General features: G+C 38.9%; 1 protein-coding gene across 7 annotated transcripts in view; it reads right to left on the bottom strand.

The window, feature by feature from the left end:
* PHF14 (PHD finger protein 14) overlaps positions 1–15,239 on the bottom strand; it is a 168,582-nt gene extending 153,343 nt beyond the window's left edge. For 3 of the 7 annotated variants that reach the window (XM_059712433.1, XM_059712434.1, XM_059712432.1), the window contains exons 1-3: positions 14,749–15,238; positions 14,180–14,290; positions 5,506–6,287 (exon numbers count right to left, since the gene is read on the bottom strand). In XM_059712433.1, the coding sequence (XP_059568416.1) occupies positions 5,506–6,287; positions 14,180–14,290; position 14,749 (894 nt within the window). In that variant the 5' untranslated portion in view covers positions 14,750–15,238. Of the gene's footprint in view, positions 1–5,505; positions 6,288–14,179; positions 14,291–14,748 lie in introns of all 7 variants that reach the window. The other 4 variants (XM_059712429.1, XM_059712428.1, XM_059712431.1 and 1 more) reach the window with 2 other exon arrangements.
* Between the last annotated feature and the right edge of the window lie 6,372 nt (positions 15,240–21,611).

Raw genomic sequence — 21,611 nt, 5'->3', positions numbered from 1 at the left:
TCATCCTGGATTGCGTGAGTGCACAGGCCAGGCTGAGGGACCCCCCACTGGTGCATGATCGGGACTGGGAAGGGACACGGGAGTTTGGCCAACCAGGGAGGGACCGTGGGAGGGCTCCAGGGTTTGTCCGGCCCATCTCTCTCAGTCCCAACTGGCCAGACCCCAGCAGCAAGCTAATGTACAGGTGGGAGCATCTGCCCCCTGGTGGTCAGTGCACATCATAGCGACTGGTCAACCAGTAGACTTTCAGCCCCCTGGTGGTCAGTGCACGTCAGAGTGAGCGGTTGAGTGGCCTTAGCATATCATTAGCATATTACGCTTTGATTGGTTAAATGGATGACTGGAAACTAAGCATATTAGGCTTTTATTATATAGGATATTCTCCCATGATTAAGTCCGAAAGACTTTTTTCTCTGCATCAATTTCAAAAAACTTTTTTCTTAGAATACCACATGTAGGTTTTAAAAATCATAGACTAGGAAAAGACCTAACAAACAACTAGTTTGATGACTGAGAGGATACTCAAGTTTATGGGCTGTGACAATATTTCTCTCGTGGAATTACAACTAACCAGACCTTGGAAAAGATTTATCCATGTGGGAAACAAGTAAATTTCTATGGATCAGAAAAATTAATATCAACAGGTATCTCTAATTCCATTAGTTTCCTATTTTTCTGTTTTGCTCAGGGAAACAGTAAATGGCTAAATTATATCTCCGCACCAATTTCTCTCTATACATATTATCATTTAGAGGCAGATAGAACAAAGTTAACTGGTATCTCTGGCCCCCTGTTCCCTATCAATAGAATGTCTTACTAGCAATGTAATGAAAAAATGAGAGAAAAATGAGGGGAACTAGAGCCCTAAGATAATACTACCAAATCCAATGGTTGACAGCATGCAATGCTTTAATGGAAAAATCTGAATAACACAGTCTCATAAAAATTATGCTCCAATTTGTCCTTAATATATCAAACATGGGTTTAAGCATGCTTATAATCAGAATATAATAGTCAATTTAATACCAATTTTTATTAGCATATTTCTAAAGATGTATATCATTTTTCAAGTTTTTGGACAAAATAGTTAAGCTAGAGTTTTCACCACAGAATATATCATTTGAAAATATGACTTTTACATAAAATTAGAAATTGGGAAGGTTGGTTTGAATGGCACAAGAGTATCACCTAGAATATAACCTTAATATTATAGAATAATTTAAAGGATTCTAATGGTAACTTCAAAAATAAATGGGACATTACAGTATATCATTTCATTTTCCCCTTGAGATTTGAAATTTATACCAAAAAATGTTAATATTTCCCAGTGGTCTCGTGGCTCTAAAATATGTTTAATGTTCATTTGTGTATATGCCAAATAGATGATTATAAACAATATGTAAAAATGGTAAATTCTAAGTTATATGTATTTTTAATAAAAGGAAATTCCAGCACAGTACATGTAAAAAAGAATTTAAGGAATCTATTGCCTTGAAGAAGAGAAAAAATTAGTATACCAAAGAGTTTGACCAATAGTTCTTCCTCCATGTTTTTAAAGAAGGTTAAATTCTTATGAATCTGAAGTAATTTTTCTACAGTGTTATAAATTGATCTTTTAGGCCTTGGAGAAATTTGTTTTATTTTGAAATGTGTACAAAGGCAATCCTATCTAATAAAGAGGGAATATGCTAATTGACCCTCATGCCATTGCAAAGTTGGTAGCGCCCACAGCCAATAAGGAGGAAATATGCTAATTGACTGCCCCACCCTCAAAGATGACAGCGCCCACAGCCAATAAGGAGGGAATATGCTAATTGACTGCACCGCCCTCAAAGATGGTGGTGCCTACAGCCACAAGATGGTGGTGCCCAGTCCCCTCTGCCCTACCAGCGCACCTGCCTCTGGAGTCCCCCAGTCCCCTCAGCTCCTCAGCCACCCAGGGCCAGCCTGAGGCTCAGGCAAGTCTCAGATATCGGCTGCCCAGCCATTGCCTGAGGTGCAGGCAAGCCTCAGATGTCAGCTGCCAAGCCATGCAGGGCCACCCAAGGCTCAGGTAACCAGGGCTGGCGGAGGCTTGTGCTGCCGGTAGTGGCAGCAGCAGAGGTGTGATGGGGGCATTGCCTTCCCCTGATCGCCGGGTCTCCTCCCACCCCTGAGGGCTCCTGGACTGTTTGCGGGGGCAGGCCGGGCTGAGGGACGTCCCCTCCAGTGCATGAATTTTCATGCACTGGGCTTCTAGTTGATTTATAACTAAAATGCCCTAAACACAGTGACTATTTATAAATTTCAGCAAAATTTTTACATTTTAATTAGCAAATCAGATGGTAATTGCCATTTCCTCACATGGCAAGACACTAATATCCATTTAATATGAGTTTTTATTTTAAAACAAAAAGAGTAACTTCCATCTGAAAATTTCTATTGATATGATTTTCTGTCATATATTTACCCAAAGCTCTAGTCTTAAAGTCCTAAAAATGGAAACCAGGCTCTGAAAAGACTACACAGCCCTCCCCAAAGAGTATACTTCAGAAAACTAAAAGGAAAGATAACCTTAGGAAATCCCAAAGCTTCAAGATAGAAGTTTAAAAAGGCACATAACCATATTCTGAGGGGATTGTAAAGCTTCAGGATAGAAGTTTGAAAAGACATAACCATATTCTGAGGGGATTGTTCAAATAGCACCAAATTCCAAAATGCCATAATACCACTAACAAAGGCAAGTACCCCTATGCAGAAAATGCCCAATTCTAGCACAGTGGTCCTCAAGATGTGGTCTAGGAAGTCTCCTTTAGGGAAATCCACAAGGTAAAGTCTATTTTCATAACAATACCAAGGTTATGTGCCTCTTTCACTCTCTATCATGGGTGCAAGGTAAAGTTTTTCACAAGCTACATGATAAGGGATGGCATTATTGATCTGACAACTGATGTTCTTCTATGTCTTATTTTTTGAAATTTCAGAATTTTAATTTGAAATGGTAAATATCTACATATAACCTACATAAATAAAAACTGGTATCCTCAATAATTTTTTTAAGAGCATAAAGTGGTCCTGAAACCAAAATGTTTGAAAACCACTGCTCTAGAGTATTTCAAAATGTTTGAGAACCGCTCCCTTAGCATATATAGATATGTTCAGGCCATTAACAGCCAATAGTTATAAAAGGTCCCTGCTCAAGGAAATGTCAAATTATTAAAGTTCCTGGGTATCATTTACATGACACACAAAATATTTCCCTACAAAGCACTTGACATAGAGCCAAGAAAAAAGTCTATATGCTTATAAATTAAATATAATTCTATTAGGTATTTCTAAAGCCACATTTTAGCTATCTCTACTACAAAGTAGTATTTGAAAACTTAAAGTAAAAGCAGAGAAAAATTAAACTTCAAATATAACCAAATGTATACTTAATTAACTAATGGGTACTTGGCAAGATATAACTACCTTCAATAGTCAGGAAGATACAAACATTGGCTATCAGGCAACAAGGATTACCTTTAGTCACCTTTTTACAAAATCAAAATCATATGAATAGGAAATTTAGAAGCATAAGATAAAATAATAATCTCAATTGATTCATTTTTATTAAAATTTAATATCTAATTTGAGTAACAGTCTTGGGTTAAACAGTTATCAAGCTTTCAGAAAGAACATTATTGATGGGAAATTAACTTTCTATAAGTTCTACATTTCAACACAGGATAGAGCAAAAGGAAAATTAACATGAAATAACAGAAGAGGAATTAATTTATTTACTTAAGAAAACACACGGCACTTTTCCAAGAAATGTTCTGAAATCTCATTTCCTTGGGACTGTTAATCTAAAAACGTAAGTCCCATTATTTACTAAAGTCTCTTCTGGGTAAGAAAAAAAACATCACATGTGGCCTTTAAATGCATCCTAAAAATAGCCTACAACCTCATAAGCAATATATTATTAATTACATGTTATTAACAAACGGATAATGTGGCAAATTTCTAAACATATGGTATCTCCACACTGCCTCTATCATCAGCCAGCCTACTTTTGTGAATGTCAGGCTAATAAAAATGAAGGAGGTGATGCTGCCAAAAGCAAATTTATTCAGTAAATACAGATGGAATACTAAGTGATATAAAATAAACTGGATACATACCTAAAAATCAAATATGAATAACTGGATTTTCCATACTTCTATCCCCATAAATTGGCATTGAAAATATGGAATTGCCTGTGCTACAACATTATAAATACAGTATTATACTCCAAATGACAATTTTTCTTTACCTAAAGATAAGAATTAAGATAGCACTTGAGGTAAGCAACATCCTCCTATGAAAGTGGGCACACTAGAAGTTAAAAAATGTTTAAAATCTAAAATATAAACTTTGTTTCATCTCTACTGACACATAACCCTTATGGACTACTATAAATTATTTGGTTAATAACATCACCAAAATTATAAATGACACTTAGTTAGGATGGAAAAGCACTGGTATATAAAATTTGTAAGCAAAAGAAATGTAAAAGAACAAATAAAGCATAAAAGGAAAAATATCCTACCAGTTTAACCTGTCAATGGTATGAAAAAACAACAAAAATAAGTGCTTGATAAAGTGAACGAAGTGAATTTTCATGACTATAAACACACTAACAAAATGACAGACTTAATTATTCTAGTTCTACATGTGATGTAACAAATACATCTACATGTGAAAAGACAACTCAATCTTTCTTTTGAAGAAAAACATGTACATAAACACACAGACAAAAAGACACAAATGTGTTTGACTGAAGAGTCTTGAATGCTGCATCTTGGGCCCAATGGATATAAACCTAACTTTCAGGAGAACTTCAGGTGGAAGAACTGAATCATTACTGTAGTTTTATGATAAAAATGTTTGTTTTCATTTCTTTGTAGAGAGAATTTATTCACTAAATACATGTAAACATATAGTTTAGTTTTACTTCCATACATCTAAAACAAAGATTTGGTGACCATTCAAATGATGGTGCTGCAGCTGGTAAAGAAATTAACCTTGAAAATGAATCTCTAAAAGTCTGAGACCATCGTTAAGCTGTGTTGCCCTGCTAAAGTATTCTAAAAGCCTCAACTTTTATATGGACCTGAATATAACTAAGTTGAAAGAAGGGTGACCTTTCTCATAATCCAATTAGCACAATTTAGTAGTCCTATGAACAATGGGGTGAGAGGATAGAAAGGTAAAAGAAAAACCCTACTATTTCCCAAGCCTAAGGATATAAAAATATTCCTCTACCTAGATAGACTGTGAGCTCTTGAGAACGATGCTGTGAGCTCCTTGAGAACGGTGACAGAGTAGGTACTCAATAAAGGTTGGCTGGCCAAATGAATAAATGCTATAGTTAGGGAGTTCATTCACTCCTACAACTGTCTATAAATAGGATTTCAAGGAAGCCACTTAATATAAGGAGTAGACTGGTTTAGAGAATTCCCTCTCCCCAGACAGACAGATATCATAAAAATTGGGTTGATCTACCTCATTACTCTTGCTCTGAGATAGTGTCAGGCTATCATTGGTCAGTTCCTCGTCATCAGCACTGTTTCTGCTAAGAACTTTACTCTTCTTCTTCTTGCAACCCCCTTCACTGGCAGGGCTGCTATGATCTTCTTCATTGCCTTCATCATTCTCATCCTCCTCACTCCCACTCCCCTCATCTTCATCATCCTCATTGTCTCCATCACTTCCTTCTTTCTGAGACGCAGATCTCCCCTTTCTCTTTACTGCAGTAGGTCGCCAATCATTGTCATCTTCACTGTCATAGTCATCCATGTCATTCAGTTCTTCCATGGACACAAAATCCAAAAGTGGTCGATTTCGACGAAGGTTCCACTTTTTTGGCTCACTGACTTGTTCCTCTGTAGTAGTTGTAGTAGGGACTGAAGGAGATGCGTTAACAGCAGGAGGACTTGTGGCTGGTGCGGTGGCAGCAGCAGAAGCAGCCACATTATCAGATACTGTTGCTTTTTCTTTCTCCTTCTCTCTCTCCTTCTCTTTTTCTTTCTCCTTCTCTTTTTCCTTCTCTTTGTCCTTTTTCTTTCTAGGTCTTTCTCCATTTTCTTCTTCCTTCTTTTCCACTTTAATTAACGGTTTTTCTGATGACAGTATTTCCTCCTCTGCAGAATTTTTAAGTGGTTCTTCTTTTACTTTAATATCTTCATTTAGTTCTTCCTCTAAAATATTTTCTTCAGAATCACTACAGGAACCTTCTCCACTGTCCTTTGAGGGGTCTTCACTTCCATTACCACTCCCTTCAGAATCTGTTGAAAATATGAGAAAAAAAAACCACACATATGTATATACATACACACACACACACACAACGCTGACACAAATGAAACCACCAAAATCTGTGAGTAACTTGCAAAACAATATAAACAAATTTAAGTCAAATGATGGTAGACATTACTAACCTGATTAAATAATAAATCAATGAAGTTGGTGTAATGGTTTTATTTCAATATAGCATTAATGAAGACGAATATATGTAACTCTAAATTAAAATATGCTTTAAAAGAGGAGCACTGTTTTGTCATATAGCACATGCTTTACTTGGTACCCTAAAGGCAATTTTTTCTAAAAGTAAATGTCATTCTGTATAAATTGGGCACGTGGTTTTAACTTAATGATAATAGAATATGCACCATAGTCTTCTACCCTTACATCTTCCTTTCATAAACTATATAGACTTATAAACATTGAGTCACATTCAGAACAAGAAAATCCTGGCCCAAAAGAACTTTGTTTCATTGTCTCATGCTTTACCCAGCAAAATTAGGCATAGATATTTAGGATAGTCAACTTATACCACATTCCTACTACACCCATCAATTTTAGGAGCACCAAGTACATAGATGAAAAGAGACAATAGCAATGGCACAGAAAATGGAAGTTGCAAAAGAAGTTATCAATTTTCCTGCTTATTAAGTATCAATAAAAGAATCACCTAAACTTTCAAAAATTCTAGGCAGTAACTGCTGTATCTCCTAGAATGAAGAAATTAATAAAAATTTTTTTAAACTAAGCCATCGAGCAACCACAGTAGTCACTAAAAAGATAGGCGAAGGATATCAAATAGTTCACATAGGACTATAAGGCTTCTAGCAAGTTTCTTCCGTTGCTGCCTAGCACAGCCCAGGCACTCTTAAGTCAACACTATTCAGTAACCTAATCATCTTTATGCCTGATCAAATGAAACTCTAAGTATCTGTAGAGAGGGACACAGGGAGGAGAGAAAAGGAAGTGGGAAGCAAAGCAGTCATAGTTAGATCATAGCCAGCCACAGTAATAAAATCTGTAGGGTGATGAATATTTTATACCTATAACCAAGAAAAGGGTAATAATAAATTATGAAAAAGTTTATGTTTCTATATCATTTTAATTTCTGTTAACTGAACCAGCCTTAGCCTCTATAATTAATTGGGCATTAGATGTAAAGAAATTATCTATGATTAATATCTAGTATTTAAAATAGCTCAAAATGCTTTTATAAATAGCTGATAAAACTTAAGTCCTGCTAATTAAATCACATTTTTTTAAAAAAGACTAACATTTAGCAAATGTTGACTGACCTTATAAAATCATTGTCAGTCCCTAGGTTATCATACTCACAGCTTACTCAGGACTGTTGTGGAGAAACACTCTCATCCTAAAAATTCTTGCATGGGACACAAAATTGTGTAGGTTAACAATCCCTTGTCTGAAATTTTTGGAGGCAGATGTTTCAGAAGTGAGACTTTGTTTTTTAAATTTTAGAAGGGTAGCGTAGTATATGCAGAATATATCACACTAGCACCTGCCCTATAGTCAAACACATAATTTTGCAGTAAAATGTATGAATAGTTATGATTATGATAAATATATACTACAAATAAATTATCAGTACCAATCAGGTTTTACCATCAAACAGTTTATGTCAAACTTAGGAAAGACCTGTGAATTTGTGGCTACTCGGATTTCAAAAAAGTGTGTGGACCCAATTTTCACTCACAAATAGGTGACTTCTTTCAGTCCAGTAGCTCTCAAATCACTAAGAAAATTATGATTTTTTTTTAGACCACTCACAATTAAACCCAACTTACAAAAACAAAACAAAACAAAAAACCTCTGGCAAAAAAAGAATCTCTATGCAGACTGACTAAAGAAAACTGGAACATCTTGCAAGCAAGCCAATAATTAAGAGAGCTGGCAGATGGACAAAAGGTACTTTGTCCTGGATTAATCTTCTAGAAGCCATTTTACAAATACTTAGAAAGCACTCCTAGTTATTTTTACCAATGAAAAATAACACTAGGACCCAACCCCTGTGGCTCAGTGGTTGAGCACTGACCTGTTAACCAGGTCACAGTTTGATTCGTGGTCAGGCACATACCCAAATTGTGGGCTCAATCCTCAGTGTGGGGCGTGCAGGAGGCAGCTGATCAGTGATTCTCTCTCATCACTGATGTTTCTATCTCTCTCTCCCTCTCCCTTCCTCTCTGAAATCAATATTTTTAAAATAATAAAATAACAATAGATTCCAATGTAAGATTAACTGGGTCACAAAAGTGGGTACCTGATCAAAACTGAGAGGAATTTAACTTTGCTATTAGTAAATTTTACAAATCATAAAGTATGTTTATAATTTTAGTTTGGTTGTTGTTGCCAATACCAATCAATTAATTATTTTTCAAAGTAGAGGGAAAGTGATACTTTAATTCTGTTTTAATTCTATAATCACGCCTGAATAAAAAGCAATTTTGAAAAACTTAAATGCTTTACATTTATTAATATGTCATTAGAAGAATGTGAGTTTTTTCCACAAATACAAATCCTAATAGCTTACCCAACCCATCATTCTCCAAATATAACATATTAGCCATACTCCAACTGCAGCCATCAGGAATATATCAAATTTTATTTTTCTTTGATCTCTGAAAAATAACATCTTCATCTGATTAGTCATCACTTCTTTTTAGTACATATGCACTTGAGGGATGGAGATAAAAATATTTAGTTACAGTGTAACTTGGCAATAATGAGAATGAGAAAATCAGAGTTCTTGGCTATCTATATTTTTATAGGCTGCAAAGAAGTATTTCATGTTACTATGAATTCAAACAAAGACTCTCTGCCATATTCCAAATCTATCACTCTTACACTCTTCAAAGAAAAAAAGAACAGACTAGAGAAGTAATCCAAATACTTCAAATACAGCTAATCTTAGGCATAAGAACCAGATAATTCTAAGTCTATAATAAAAATTTTGACACTAGAAAAAAGTTTTAAAATTGAAATCCATACTTCCTACTCAGTTAAACAAAAAATAACCTTTCTCAAACACACTCTATCAAAATCTCTCCAATCAATAGCTATTTCAACTCACAGACAGAATTACAGAATTTTTTAAAAATCCGTCAAGAATCCCTTCACAATATTCAGTGCTTAAGTTTTCCCCAAGATAAATATCAAACAATAAAACCAAAAATGAAACAGTATGATTTAAATCAGAATTTTATGTTAGCTCTGCAATATAAAGAATCATCTTTGTTCATCAAATCTAAGTATTTATTCTGTTCATTGATGCAGTCTAACAATGATTAGAATTATAAATATGCACATCAGACAACAGATCACCGTCTACTGCTGATTGTTATTATCTTGTGACCATTTTGACAAATCTTGTAAAGCTCTTTTTAAAAAGCCAATCAGTCAACACAACTCATCCTCTATTTCCAGCTGTGACAATTTTGTCCCACAGAGGACATCTGGCAGTGTCTAGAGAGAAAGGTGGCCATAAAGGGTCCAGGTGTAGTAATACACAGCACAGGCCTCCACAACAAAGAATTATCCAACACAAGATGTCCAAAGTGCTGAGTTTAAGAAACCCTAGTCTAGCATATAAGGCCTCAAGGTGACCTCATTCTACTTTCCCAGGTTCATCCCTTCTATTCTTTTATTCAGTCACGATCCAGGATTAATAAACATTTTCCAACCTCTACACTTTCAACACTTAATGTTTCTCCATCTAGATTTCAGTTTCTAATTTAACTCTTATCTCAATGACTTCTCCTAGATCAATCCATCTAGAGTAGACCTGTGTCCTTTGAGAGACTTAAACTGCATAAGTGATCAAGCATGCTTTGTATCATCTATTCATTATTTTATCTAATTACTCTAATGTTATCACTATTTCTTAGTGAATTCACCCTAACATCCAGAAAAGTACTTTGAAACAAAACTACAGATGATCAAGAAACATTTTGATCCACTTAAGCTAAAGTCAAATTAAGCACAAATATTACCAAACCAAAGTCTCAGCCTAACTCTTCCAGCTAAATTACTCTCTGACAATTTCACCTAACTAAACTATGAGTTAACCTTCTTACTTTGGCCAGAAGGTTAGGGGACACAGCATTGTTATATTATCTTATTTAATAAAGGTAATATATATCCTTTTCTTCAAAAAGATTCCATTTATATAGCAGGTTACTCAAAGAATCTATCCTAGCCCTAATCTTAGGTCCAAGTCTCAAATATAACCACTTTAGGCCAAAACATGAATTGACAATATTTGACAGTTTTATACCTATAAAACTGGTCATTTTATAGAGCTTCACCTAACATTTCTACATATGTCTTTTCTGGTGGTATCACAATAATTCTAATACACTTATATCCCATTTTAGGATTTATTAATTTTAAAATTTATTTATTGGCTCTCAATCAAAAGTGAAAAATTTAGGGGTGGGGTCGGGGGAAGAGATTAACCAAAGAATTTATATGTGTATATGCATTGCCCATGAACACAGGGAAAGGATAAAGGCCTGGGGGGCAGGGAGGACCAGGTGGTAGGGGACAAGGGGGAGAAAAGGAGGAGCATTTGTAATACTCTCAACAATAAAGATTAAAAAATAGATAAAGAAATGATAATTTTTCAAAAAAAGAAAACAAGTGAAAAATTTAGCTCTATTTTCACCTTTGAGATAAAAGGTAATCTATATTCAGTTCATTATTTTGAATGGTAGAGGCTTATAATTATTGTCAATAATCACTGTCAGATAATTTTTGAACAATATTTCTTTTTAGATTTTATCATCTGAGAAACATGAATAAAATTATGTTTATCTGCAGTGGTCTTAAATATAACCTTTATCTAGAGAATTTTCAATATTTATCCTTAAAGCCAAACAGAAATATAAAGCTTTGTAGTCAGAATTCAGATTTCAAAATGAAGATCAGAAGAAACTGATGCAGAGAATCAGATAAAAATTGAGACAAATCAATCTAAGCATTTTAACATTAAGTTCTAAGAAAGTCAGGAGTCATTCCTAGAAATTGTTTGGAAAGAAATGGTTTTTATTTCTCCACTTTCGGTTTAATCTATTCATAGATAAGGTTGGATTCCACAACGTCAGAATGTTTAAAAAGCAGTGATAAGTTTAATTAATGTCTTATTTCCTGTAAGAGTCCAACTATCTCAGACAGAGAAAAGATGTAAATAGGAATCACTGGTAATCTAGAATAAGCCAACATTTCAGCCATGGGAGACACCAATGCACCTAATCCAAGAGCAGAAAATATTCAATTTCTAGTGACTATGAACTATTTTAAAGAAAATCATTTTCTACTAACTCTCATTTACAATAACATCAAGAACTACACAGATAAATTTTGACTTTGGGACACAATTTAATCTCCCCAGAGGTTAAGGAAGTAGGTATTATGACAAGAGGGAACAGAAAGTATACAGATTTTTAGTGCTTTTAAAATTTCTTTTAATTATCAGCTAATAAAACTCATCCTACCACTTACCACAAATAATAGATAATTCCCATTAACTCTGATTAAAATTTAACAAGTTCAGGAATCTCTACTTAGCTTGATATCATAAATTATTTTGAGAAAGTAGTTTGTACCATTAAATTGTTTTAAATGTTGTAAAAGATAAGTGATACTTGTGAATGACTCCATCTTAATAAGCAAAAAGAAAAAAAGTTACAAAATCAGAATTTATTGCCAAAAAATAATTATGGAACATTTAAAGAAATTAAGCTTTGGAATTTTTCCCATAATGGTATTCAAATAAGTAATAATTTCTGAGATCCAACTATTTTAATAACACTTTACAATGTGGACCATAACAAATCAAAATAACATTCGAGTCAAGAATATTCTATCTGCCAAGGTTTCACCAAGAGAACTAAAGTAGATTTGGATTTTACCCCCTTGCCCTTCCTTTTCTTTCCCTTCTTTGGTACCAAGCACCAGTGAATCAACTAAATGGAAGGTAAAAGAGCTGAGAAGGTTAAAAAACAAACAAAAATCAAGATAAACTTAACAACTTTTGATTACTGGGAGTGACCTGATTAGTCAGCACACCATCCAAGTAGTTTTGGTTTAAGATTATATCCTTATCTCTGTTTAGGATCTAAGCAGAGAAAAAGACTGTAAATTTTGGAATCAAAAGACATGGATGAGAATCCACTATGGCCTGAGTGACCTATTGCAAGTTCTTTAAATTCAGTTCCCCTACTATCAAAAAATATCTCCTTTGCTAAGTTACTTTAAAAATTAAATGAGATTATGGGAACAAAAAGTTCTCAGTAAGTCACAAATGAATTCTGATTGTTGATGCTATTAAAAGTAATACTAGTAACATAACCTAACTTCATCCCTTCCTGATCATCCCTAGCAGGAAAAAAAAAAAAAAAAAAAAAAAAACAGAAAGGAGAAAGACTAAGCATAGAAAATTCTATGGAAGAATACTTAAAATCTGTTAGAGAAATGCGCCCTGGCCAGGTAGCTCAGTTCGTTTCAGGTTCCATCTCCGGTCAGAGCACATACAAGAAGCAACCAATGAATGCATAAATAGGTGGAACAACAAATGAATGCTTCTCTCTCTCTCTCTCTCTCTCTCTCTCTCTCTCTCTCTCTCATCAATAAATAAATCTTCAAAGTATTTCTAAAGCCTGTTAAAAGGATGAAACTGTAAGGCAGCAGTTCTCAACCTATGGGTCGCGACCCCTTTGGGGGTCGAAGGACCCTTTTACAGGGGTCACCTAAGACCATCGGAAAACACATATATAATTACATATTGTTTTTGTGATTAATCACTATGCTTTAATTATATTCAATTTGTAACAATGAAATTGGGGGTCACCTGTAAGGGCTTTCATTTCTCTCTTTAAATTTCTACTCAAAAGGGGCAGAATAGCCCTAACCGGTTTGGCTCAGTGGATAGAGCATCGCTTGAGTGAAGGATCCAAGATCTGATTCAGGTCAAGGGCATGTAGATGCGGGCACATCCCCAATAGGGGGTGTGCAGGAGGCAGCTGATTGATGTTTCTCTCTCATCGATGTTTCTAACTCTCTATCCCTCTCCCTTTCTCTCTGTAAAAAATCAGTAAAAAATATTTAAAAAGGGGGGAGGGGGGATAATAAGTAGTGTTTATTGTTCACATATTTAAACATAATTTGTATCCATTTCTCAGATTCCTACAATTAAGATTTTATATGTATCTTTATATGAGCTACAATGAACAGAAGAAACAAAGTAAACCATACTCTTCTATGTTTTCCAATTTTTACAATGTGAATATATGACCTTTTTTAAAAAGTTTATTGTTTTTTTTAAATCACAAAACATAGAGCAAGCATTCATGCTTTACATCTCAGAGAATTTTGAAAGGTCCAAACCACAAGCAAGGTCCAGTGGCTACTACGAAACACAATTTTTTTCTCTGGTCAGCTTTAGTAAAACTCCCCCCAGAGGGTGCGCCAGTGATTTGAAAAGAGAAGAACCCTGCTCATGAGCAGTTCATGGCTCACATTACTCTCAGGTTATTATTCTACCTTGTGATATCTCTCAATTTTCCCCCTCTAGCCATCAAATAAGCATAACTGTATTTCCAAGTAAAGAATAGAGAAAACGTTTTTGCATCTTTGGAAAAAGTCCTCTGGCAGGTTCATTAAGAATCAACAAAAACGGATAACAATGATCGGACCTAGTGATAGGATCTTAGAGAAATGTGGGAAATCAACTGTACAAAATAAATGAAGTTTATGTGCTTTAACTTTAAATTGGCATTGTAATAAAAACCAATTCTTTAAAAAAAAAAAGTCGGAAAATAAACCCAACTTCAGAGAGCTGGGAAAGGGAAGAAACATTTACCTGAGGCATCTCCAACTTTAAAATCACTGTCATCTGAACTATCATAATCGAGAGCTTCTAGCAGAGAAGCTGCCAAAGGCTTCACCTGCCTCCTCTTGGAGCTGCGATCCACTGTTAAGGGAAAAAAAAATATACAGCGTCATTCAAAACCACACAAAGCACAGGGCAGAGCAGTGGTGCTGCGGGAGGTGCAGAAGACCTCCGCTAGGGATCTTCATCTGACTCAGCTCTGGGCTAACGGGGTTGGGGAAGGAGGGTGGGAACGCGGGCTGGGAGGGCCGGGAGCAACGTGGGCAGCTGCACCGCCGGTCGGTCGGTCGGCGAAGGCGACCCTCCCGCACATCTTGTGATGTTTCCGCGGGTCGGTCGTCACCCCTCGTTGAGGCACCGTGACCGTCAACAGAAAGCACACGCCAGGCCCAGGGAAGAAAAGAAGTCGCGATCGCTCCCGCGGACCGCGAGGGGGACGCGTCCACGCAGCGCCCCACCCCCGCCCGGCTGTCCCACCGGCTCTGCCTCCTCCGAGGGCTGAACGGACCTTCCTCCCCGCGGAGGCCTCCGACACTTACTAAGGAATCCGTGCGGTGGTCGGTGGGAGACCTAGGGAGAGGCTGCGGGAGCCCAGGCAGCGCCGAGGTCGGGGGCTGAGACCGCGGGACCCAGTCGGAAGATGCTATTTAAAATCGGCGGTGCCGCCGAGCGGATGGGGCGTCCCAGGTGCAGCCCGGCGGCCCCTTCGCGCACCCCACCCCCTGACCCGCCCCTTAGTCCTCGCGGAACCGGCCCCAGAAGCTCGAGCTTCCCCGGCGCTCCCCGGGCGCGGGCGCCCTCCGGTCGAGGCAGCGCCGCCAACCTGGCAGCCCTGGGGAGTTAACTCCCTCGTTAAAACGGTTAGAAAAAAAATAAAAGAAAAGAAAGAAAAACTTTATTAGCCTGCACCAGAAGCAACAAAAGACCCAGAATTTGCACAGTCCAAGACCGATTGCCTGAGACAATAGGGAAAGCAACGACCCGGATACAGCTCGGAAGACAAGGAAGTAGAAACACACGGCAGACCAAGTCCTTAATGCAGCAGGACCCCAGGGCGCCTGCGCCAAACTCGTCCCCGCGCTTCCTCCCCGAGCGGAGCCGAACGGAGCCGAAAGGAGCCGAACAGAGCCCGGAGCGGCCGAGCGCAGGGCGGTAGTGCGGGCGAGAACTTAGAACCCGCCCAGATCCTGAGTGGCCCCGCCCACAAACCCCCGAGGCTCCACCTACAGTCCAAATCTGTAGGGGCCCATTTTTGTTTCTGGTTTTTCTTTTTTAAGGATTTACTCAATACGATTTCCACAAAGGGACGTTTGCTAACTTAAGTTACTGTCAAAAAACAAGACCATCTCTTCCACTGCTTCTTCCATAAATTGCATCCCTTAAAATACCTGGGAACATGGGGAAATTTTATTTCCTGGAAGCGGGTGATGTGAGAATAGCATTAGATAGACCTTGTTTGCTGCTTTGATCATTACACCTCTAACAGAGGGAAAGCATTCATTTAATTATATTGACTATTGTTAGAACGATTGTACTTGGGACAGACATCTTCGCATAAATAAAATATACACAGTATTTAATTCTGCTGAGAAAAAGAGATAATAAACCTAGGGGAAATATTTCCTCTATATTATGCATTAACTTATGATGTATGTCCAATGAATGAAAAAGAGTGCCTTGTATCCAGTTAGAGAATGTATTTATTAAAGTGAAATTTTAATACTAATAAATTCACTACTAGTATAAAAACATGAGGACAGAATGTACAACCAGACAAGGCAGTCTTCTGTCAATGGATGGTCATTGGTGCCAATTCAATCCCAACAGGAATCCCCAGTTTGGGGTGCAGTGAAGAAAGACATTTTATTCAGTGCAAACAGCTCAATGGTGATACAGCACAGCTGTGAAATAGCCTGATAGTGTACAGCTCAATTACAAAGCAGCACAGCCGGGAGGCAGCCCCTGGGGCCAGGCCCATCTCCGGCTAGACAGCTCTGCTCCTGGTTTGCTCCTCTCTGCTCCAGTGAGACATCTTCGTGACATCTTTGGTGTTTGAGCTCAGCCAGGGAAACACTGTCTTCAGTCTCCGGTGGAAAGGGAAAGTGCACTTGCTCAGTGTGAGAACTGCTGACATATAGACAGGAGTCCCCACCCTTGGGACTTTTGCAAATGAGGGCTCCAAATCTTCACAGTTTGATTGGCCCAAAAAAGCATTGTCCTGACTGGTCAAAATGAAGCTTCTCTGATTGGTCAGTGAAGAATCTGATGGGGGATATAGATGTACAGTTGGATTGGATGTGGAAAGCCTCAGTCCTATTGATTGAAATACTATTTCAGGAACTCCTTTATAAGGGCTGGCTCATATGGCAGGAACACGAAGCAGGCAGGCAGTTCAGTGCAGGCTTCTCCCTGAAGTGTGGTTTGCATAGAGGCCCCTATTTAGAAGTGGGCTGCTTGGCTCTGCTTTTAAATTTGAGTCCAGTTCACTACTGGAACCCTTTTCTATGGGTATCTTCTTTCTTAGGTGTCTACACCTTCAACAGTTACAAATGCCATGCTTATTTACATACAGGTTAGCTACTTTTAAAAACAATATTGAAATGTTAGAATCTGAGCAGTATTCATACTTTTAAAAATGTTTATATATCAAGGCTAGAGAAATATTTGCATGAAACTGGTACAGTTCATTGGTTTATTCTATAAGTATACATTAATAATGTGGCAATGTTTGTTACATGGGAAAATACAGTGTTATGAAAGACCGTAAATTAAATATGTAGGAATCTACACTAATAAAAGAGAAACATGGTAATTGGCGTACGACCGCTACCCTTTTCATTGGCTAATCAGCGAGATATGCAAATTAACTGTCAGCCAAGATGGCGGCCGGCAGCCAGGCAGCTTGAAACTAAAATGAGGCTTGCTTGCCTCAGTGACGGAGGACGGAGGATCGTTGGAGGAAACCAACATTCCCCGCCTGCGGCTGCAGGCCTCTGAGCGGGCAGTTAAAGAAACATTGTAACAAATACCGCTGGACTTCAGCCAGCAGATTTGCAACATTGTAAGCAAAGGGCAGAAACCTACTTTCAGCTGCGGAGGCCTAAGAGCTGGAGCCAAGCCTCAAGGTAAAGCTGGCCCAGAATTAAAAAGAAAAAAAGGAGCGGTTGGGAACTTCAGTCACTCCCAGCCTGAAAACAGCCCTCAGCCCCTCACCCAGACTGGCCAGGCACCCCAGTGGGGACCCCCACCCTGATCCAGGATACCCTTCAGGGCAAACCAGCCGGCCCCACCCATGCACCAGGCCTCTACCCTATATAGTAAAAGGGTAATATGCCTCCCTGCACCGGGATCAGCGTGGCAGGGGGCAGCGCCCAAACCCCCTGATCGCCCCGTGGCTCTGTGTGTGACAGGTGGCGGGGACCCAACCCCCTGAGCAGCCCTGCTCTGTGCCTGATAGGGGAGAGCTCCCCAACCCCCCCCCCCCCATGGGCCCTGCTCTGTGTGTGATGGGGCAGAGCCATAACCTCCCCATCGGCCCTGCCCTGAGTGTGAGAGTGGCAGCACCCCAAACCCCTGATCGGCCCTGCTCTGTGGGTGATAGAGGGCGGTGCCCCAACCCCCTGATTGGCCCTGCTCTGTGCGTGATGGGGGCAGCGCCCCAACCCCCTGATTGGCCCTGCTCTGTGCGTGACAGGGGGTGGCGCCACAACCTCCCCATCAACCCTGCCTTGAGTGTGACAGGGGATGGTGCCCCAACCCCCCAATTGGCCCTACCCTGAGCGTGACTGAGGGTGGCATCACAACCTCCCAATCTGTCCTGCTCTGTGCATGACATGGGGCGGCGCCCCAACTCCCCAATCGGCCCTGCTCTGAGCCCGACCAGGGGCTGCACCTAGGGATTGGGCCTGCCCTCTGCCACCCGGGAGCAGGCCTAAGCCAGCAGGTTGTTATCTCCCGAGGGGTCCCAGACTGCGAGAGGGCACAGGCCGGGCTGAGGGACCCCCCCACCCCCGAGTGCACAAATTTTTGTGCACCGGGCCTCTAGTCTATATATATAAAAGCCTAAGCAACCATTCGACCATTCAACTGTTCAATCAGTAGCTATTCATGCACCGTTGTGGTCCCTTGGCCTGGCCAGTGGGTATCGGGCCAAAACCAGCAGTCCAAAATCCTGAGGGGTCCTGGAATGAGAGAGGGCACAGGCCAGGCCAAGGGACCTTACCAGTGCATGAATCCGTGCACCAGGCCTCTAGTCAAATAATATAATGCAACAGTGGAGCCTACTTTTAAAGAAACATGTTTAATGCTTTTTATAAACTGGAATTAAATTATATAACATTAAATTTGAAAAATAGTTCATATTTATGTGGTGCAATGTATGGGAGGATTACAGAGAGGTTAGACTTTCTGTGAGACAGTTGTCTTTTCTTTTTCCAGAGCTTAGGATAGAGCTGAGGCTATAAACCAGTCAATAAACAGTTGCTGTATATTGTGAAAAGGGCTGCCAGCGAGAAAGTACACATCCATACAGGGAAGGCACTCAGGGAAGGCTTCCTGGAGAAAGTTCTATTTAGATCCAGACATAAAGTGTCTGAACTTGCCTGGAAAAGAGAAGAAAGGAGACAAAGGTGTTTCAGACCATGGACAGGACATGCGCAAATGCCCAGGTCTAAGACAGCATGACTAGTCAGATTCCTCAAAAGTTGGACTTCCTCTAATGCCCTCAGGACATTGCTCCATAACAGTACTTGTAACAATTATTATTATTTTATCCTTACCCAAGGATATCTGATTGATTTTAGAGAGAGAGGAATGGAGAGGGAAAGGGAGAGAGAGAGAGAGAGAAACATTCATGTGAGAGAGAAACATTGATTGGTTGCTTCCTGAACCCACCCTGATTGGGGATCATGCCCTGACTGGGAATTGAAACTGCGACCTTCCGGAGCACTGAAGGATGCTCCAACCAACTTAGCCACACCAGCCAGGGCTCATAGGAGGTAAAGAGATAGGGTGCTTGGGGCAAGTCAAATAAAAGAAATGAAAACAAAAATTGAATTGTCTTACCTGGTTTGAGGGAGAAGATGTAGATCCTGATTAATTTTTTTAAGCATCCAGGAAAGTGCAAATCAGTTTATTGTAAGTGTAAGGATAAATAGATCCAAAGACATTGAAGCATGCAACGGAGTGCGCAGGCCAGGCTGAGGAGCCCCTCTACCCCACCCCCACCCCCCACACGAATTTTGTGCACTGGGCCTCTAGTAGACCATAAAGGAGAGACTTCTCATGTGCATTCTCCCTATACCACCAACCTTCTTTTCCCACCCACCACAACCATCAGAGCAAGGATATCTATAAACAGAACTTGCATTCATGTCTACCAGGTGAACAGGGCTTCTTATTTAGGCAAGGTATATAAATTCTGGCTACCAATACCACACAATCTATGTATACAGACATATAGGCAACTGAGAATCATTAAATATTTGAGAAAAACTAACAACATGAGAAGAACTAAATTTTTAAAGACCTTTAAAACAATTATATGATTCAGATATATCAGGTCTCCTATGTACATCATGAGATTTAGAAGGTGAAAGGGAGAGAGAGACCTTTTCTGAGCTGTAGGAGCAGCAAAGAAAGCTGCATTATCTATGAGAATAGAATCTACCTTCTAGTTTCTACCTTAAAAGGTATAAGGTCATGGTGGATGGTGGAGGAGCAGTTCTGGAAAAGGTCAGCAGCAATAGCTGCACTCAATTTCTGACTTCTAGATCACAGCTACATTGTATGATCTTGAAACTAAAAGTCTTATTATAGCCCTGACTTTTACTCCTCCAGCCGTTCAAATGCTCTTTTATGCACCAAAATTTCTTTTCAATATAAACTACCCAGAGGAATTTCTATTTCCTCTATTAAACTATTTTCTGATACAGTAGTTGGTACAGAAAGGTGTTCATAAAATAAAACCTCAATGGTAGGAATTTAAGATTTATTGTTTGACTCGGTGTGGGTCAAAAGAGTGATAACTTCATTACCAATGGAAAATAAAATATTGGTAGTTGAAGGCATATGATGGTAAAACATTTATTTATATAGTCAAATGTAATCACCTGGAATGAGGTGCCTGTTGAAGGCAAGCCTTTGGTAACAAGTGTTTGATAGAATATTAAGCTGGAAATAAGAAATACTGAGCAGAGCTAGAGCCAGTAGCTAGCCAAACAGCTGTCATTTATAATCCCTAAAGGATATCTTTTGCAGAAAGTTCATGGCTCATTTGATCTCTCACTGTAATTAGTATTTTCAGAGATTTTCAAGAGAAAACAATATTTATGAAGTAAGAAAAGGTTGTGCTGAAATTTATGAACTTCATGAGAATCTCAAATGCTCCCGTGGGGGAAAAAAAAAGACAGGCTATCTACAAAGGAAGAGGAATCAGGTTCAAATCAAGTTCCTAACTGAAACTTTGGATGGCTGGGAACTTCAGGCATCTAAACATTATTAAACTAGAGGCCCGGTGCACGAAATTCATGCCATTGACTGGTTTATAGGACCACTGGCTCCTAACTGCTCGCCTGCCTGCCTCATTGCCCCTAACCACTCTGCCTGCCTGAATGATCACCCCTAGCTGCTTGAGTGCCTGCCTGATCACCCCTAACAGCTCGCCTGCCTGCCTCATCAGCCCTAACTACCTCTGCCTGCCTGCCTCATTGCCCCTAACTACCTTTGCCTGCCTTCCTCATTGCCCCTAACCACCTTTGCCTGCCTGCCTCATCACCCCTAACTGCCTCTGCCTCTGCCTCAGCCCCTGATGCTAGGGCTTCATCTGGAAGGATGTCCAGAATGACGTCTGGAAGGTTGTTCAGCTGTCGGGTCTAATTAGCATATTATGCTTTTATTATTATAGATGTTTTTTAATAATGGGTTTTTTGGTAATCACCATTTTCAAGTTATATAAAATATACTGACTACAGAATTTTCTTCAAGGATTTAGGCAGTAAGGATCAACTCTAGTGTTATATAAGTAAAAACTTTTCATATATATTACAAAAAAAATACTGAAAAAAATTGTTAACCAATTAAGTTTTTCATAGCTCTATATTGAACAAATGAATATCATGAAAACATTTTTTAATCTGATCTTTGTGCCCTAGCCAGTCAGTCATCTCTTTAGACATAAGAATAACTTTTTTTAAAAAAGTTACTTAGCTTGGGGTGAGTTTTTTTTAACAGCTCTATTGAGATTTAATTCACATAACTTAAAACTCACCCTTCCATGTTGTAAAATTTAGTGGTTTTTAGTATATTCATAATTTATACCACTATCACCACTATTTAATTTTAGAACATTTATATCACCCTAGAAAGAAACACCATACCGGTTAGCAGTAACTCTTCCTTTTCC

This window comes from Myotis daubentonii, chromosome 10 (genome assembly GCF_963259705.1).
Source record: "Myotis daubentonii chromosome 10, mMyoDau2.1, whole genome shotgun sequence".
Taxonomy (NCBI): domain Eukaryota; kingdom Metazoa; phylum Chordata; class Mammalia; order Chiroptera; family Vespertilionidae; genus Myotis; species Myotis daubentonii.
This window is presented reverse-complemented; position numbering and strand designations above follow the sequence as displayed.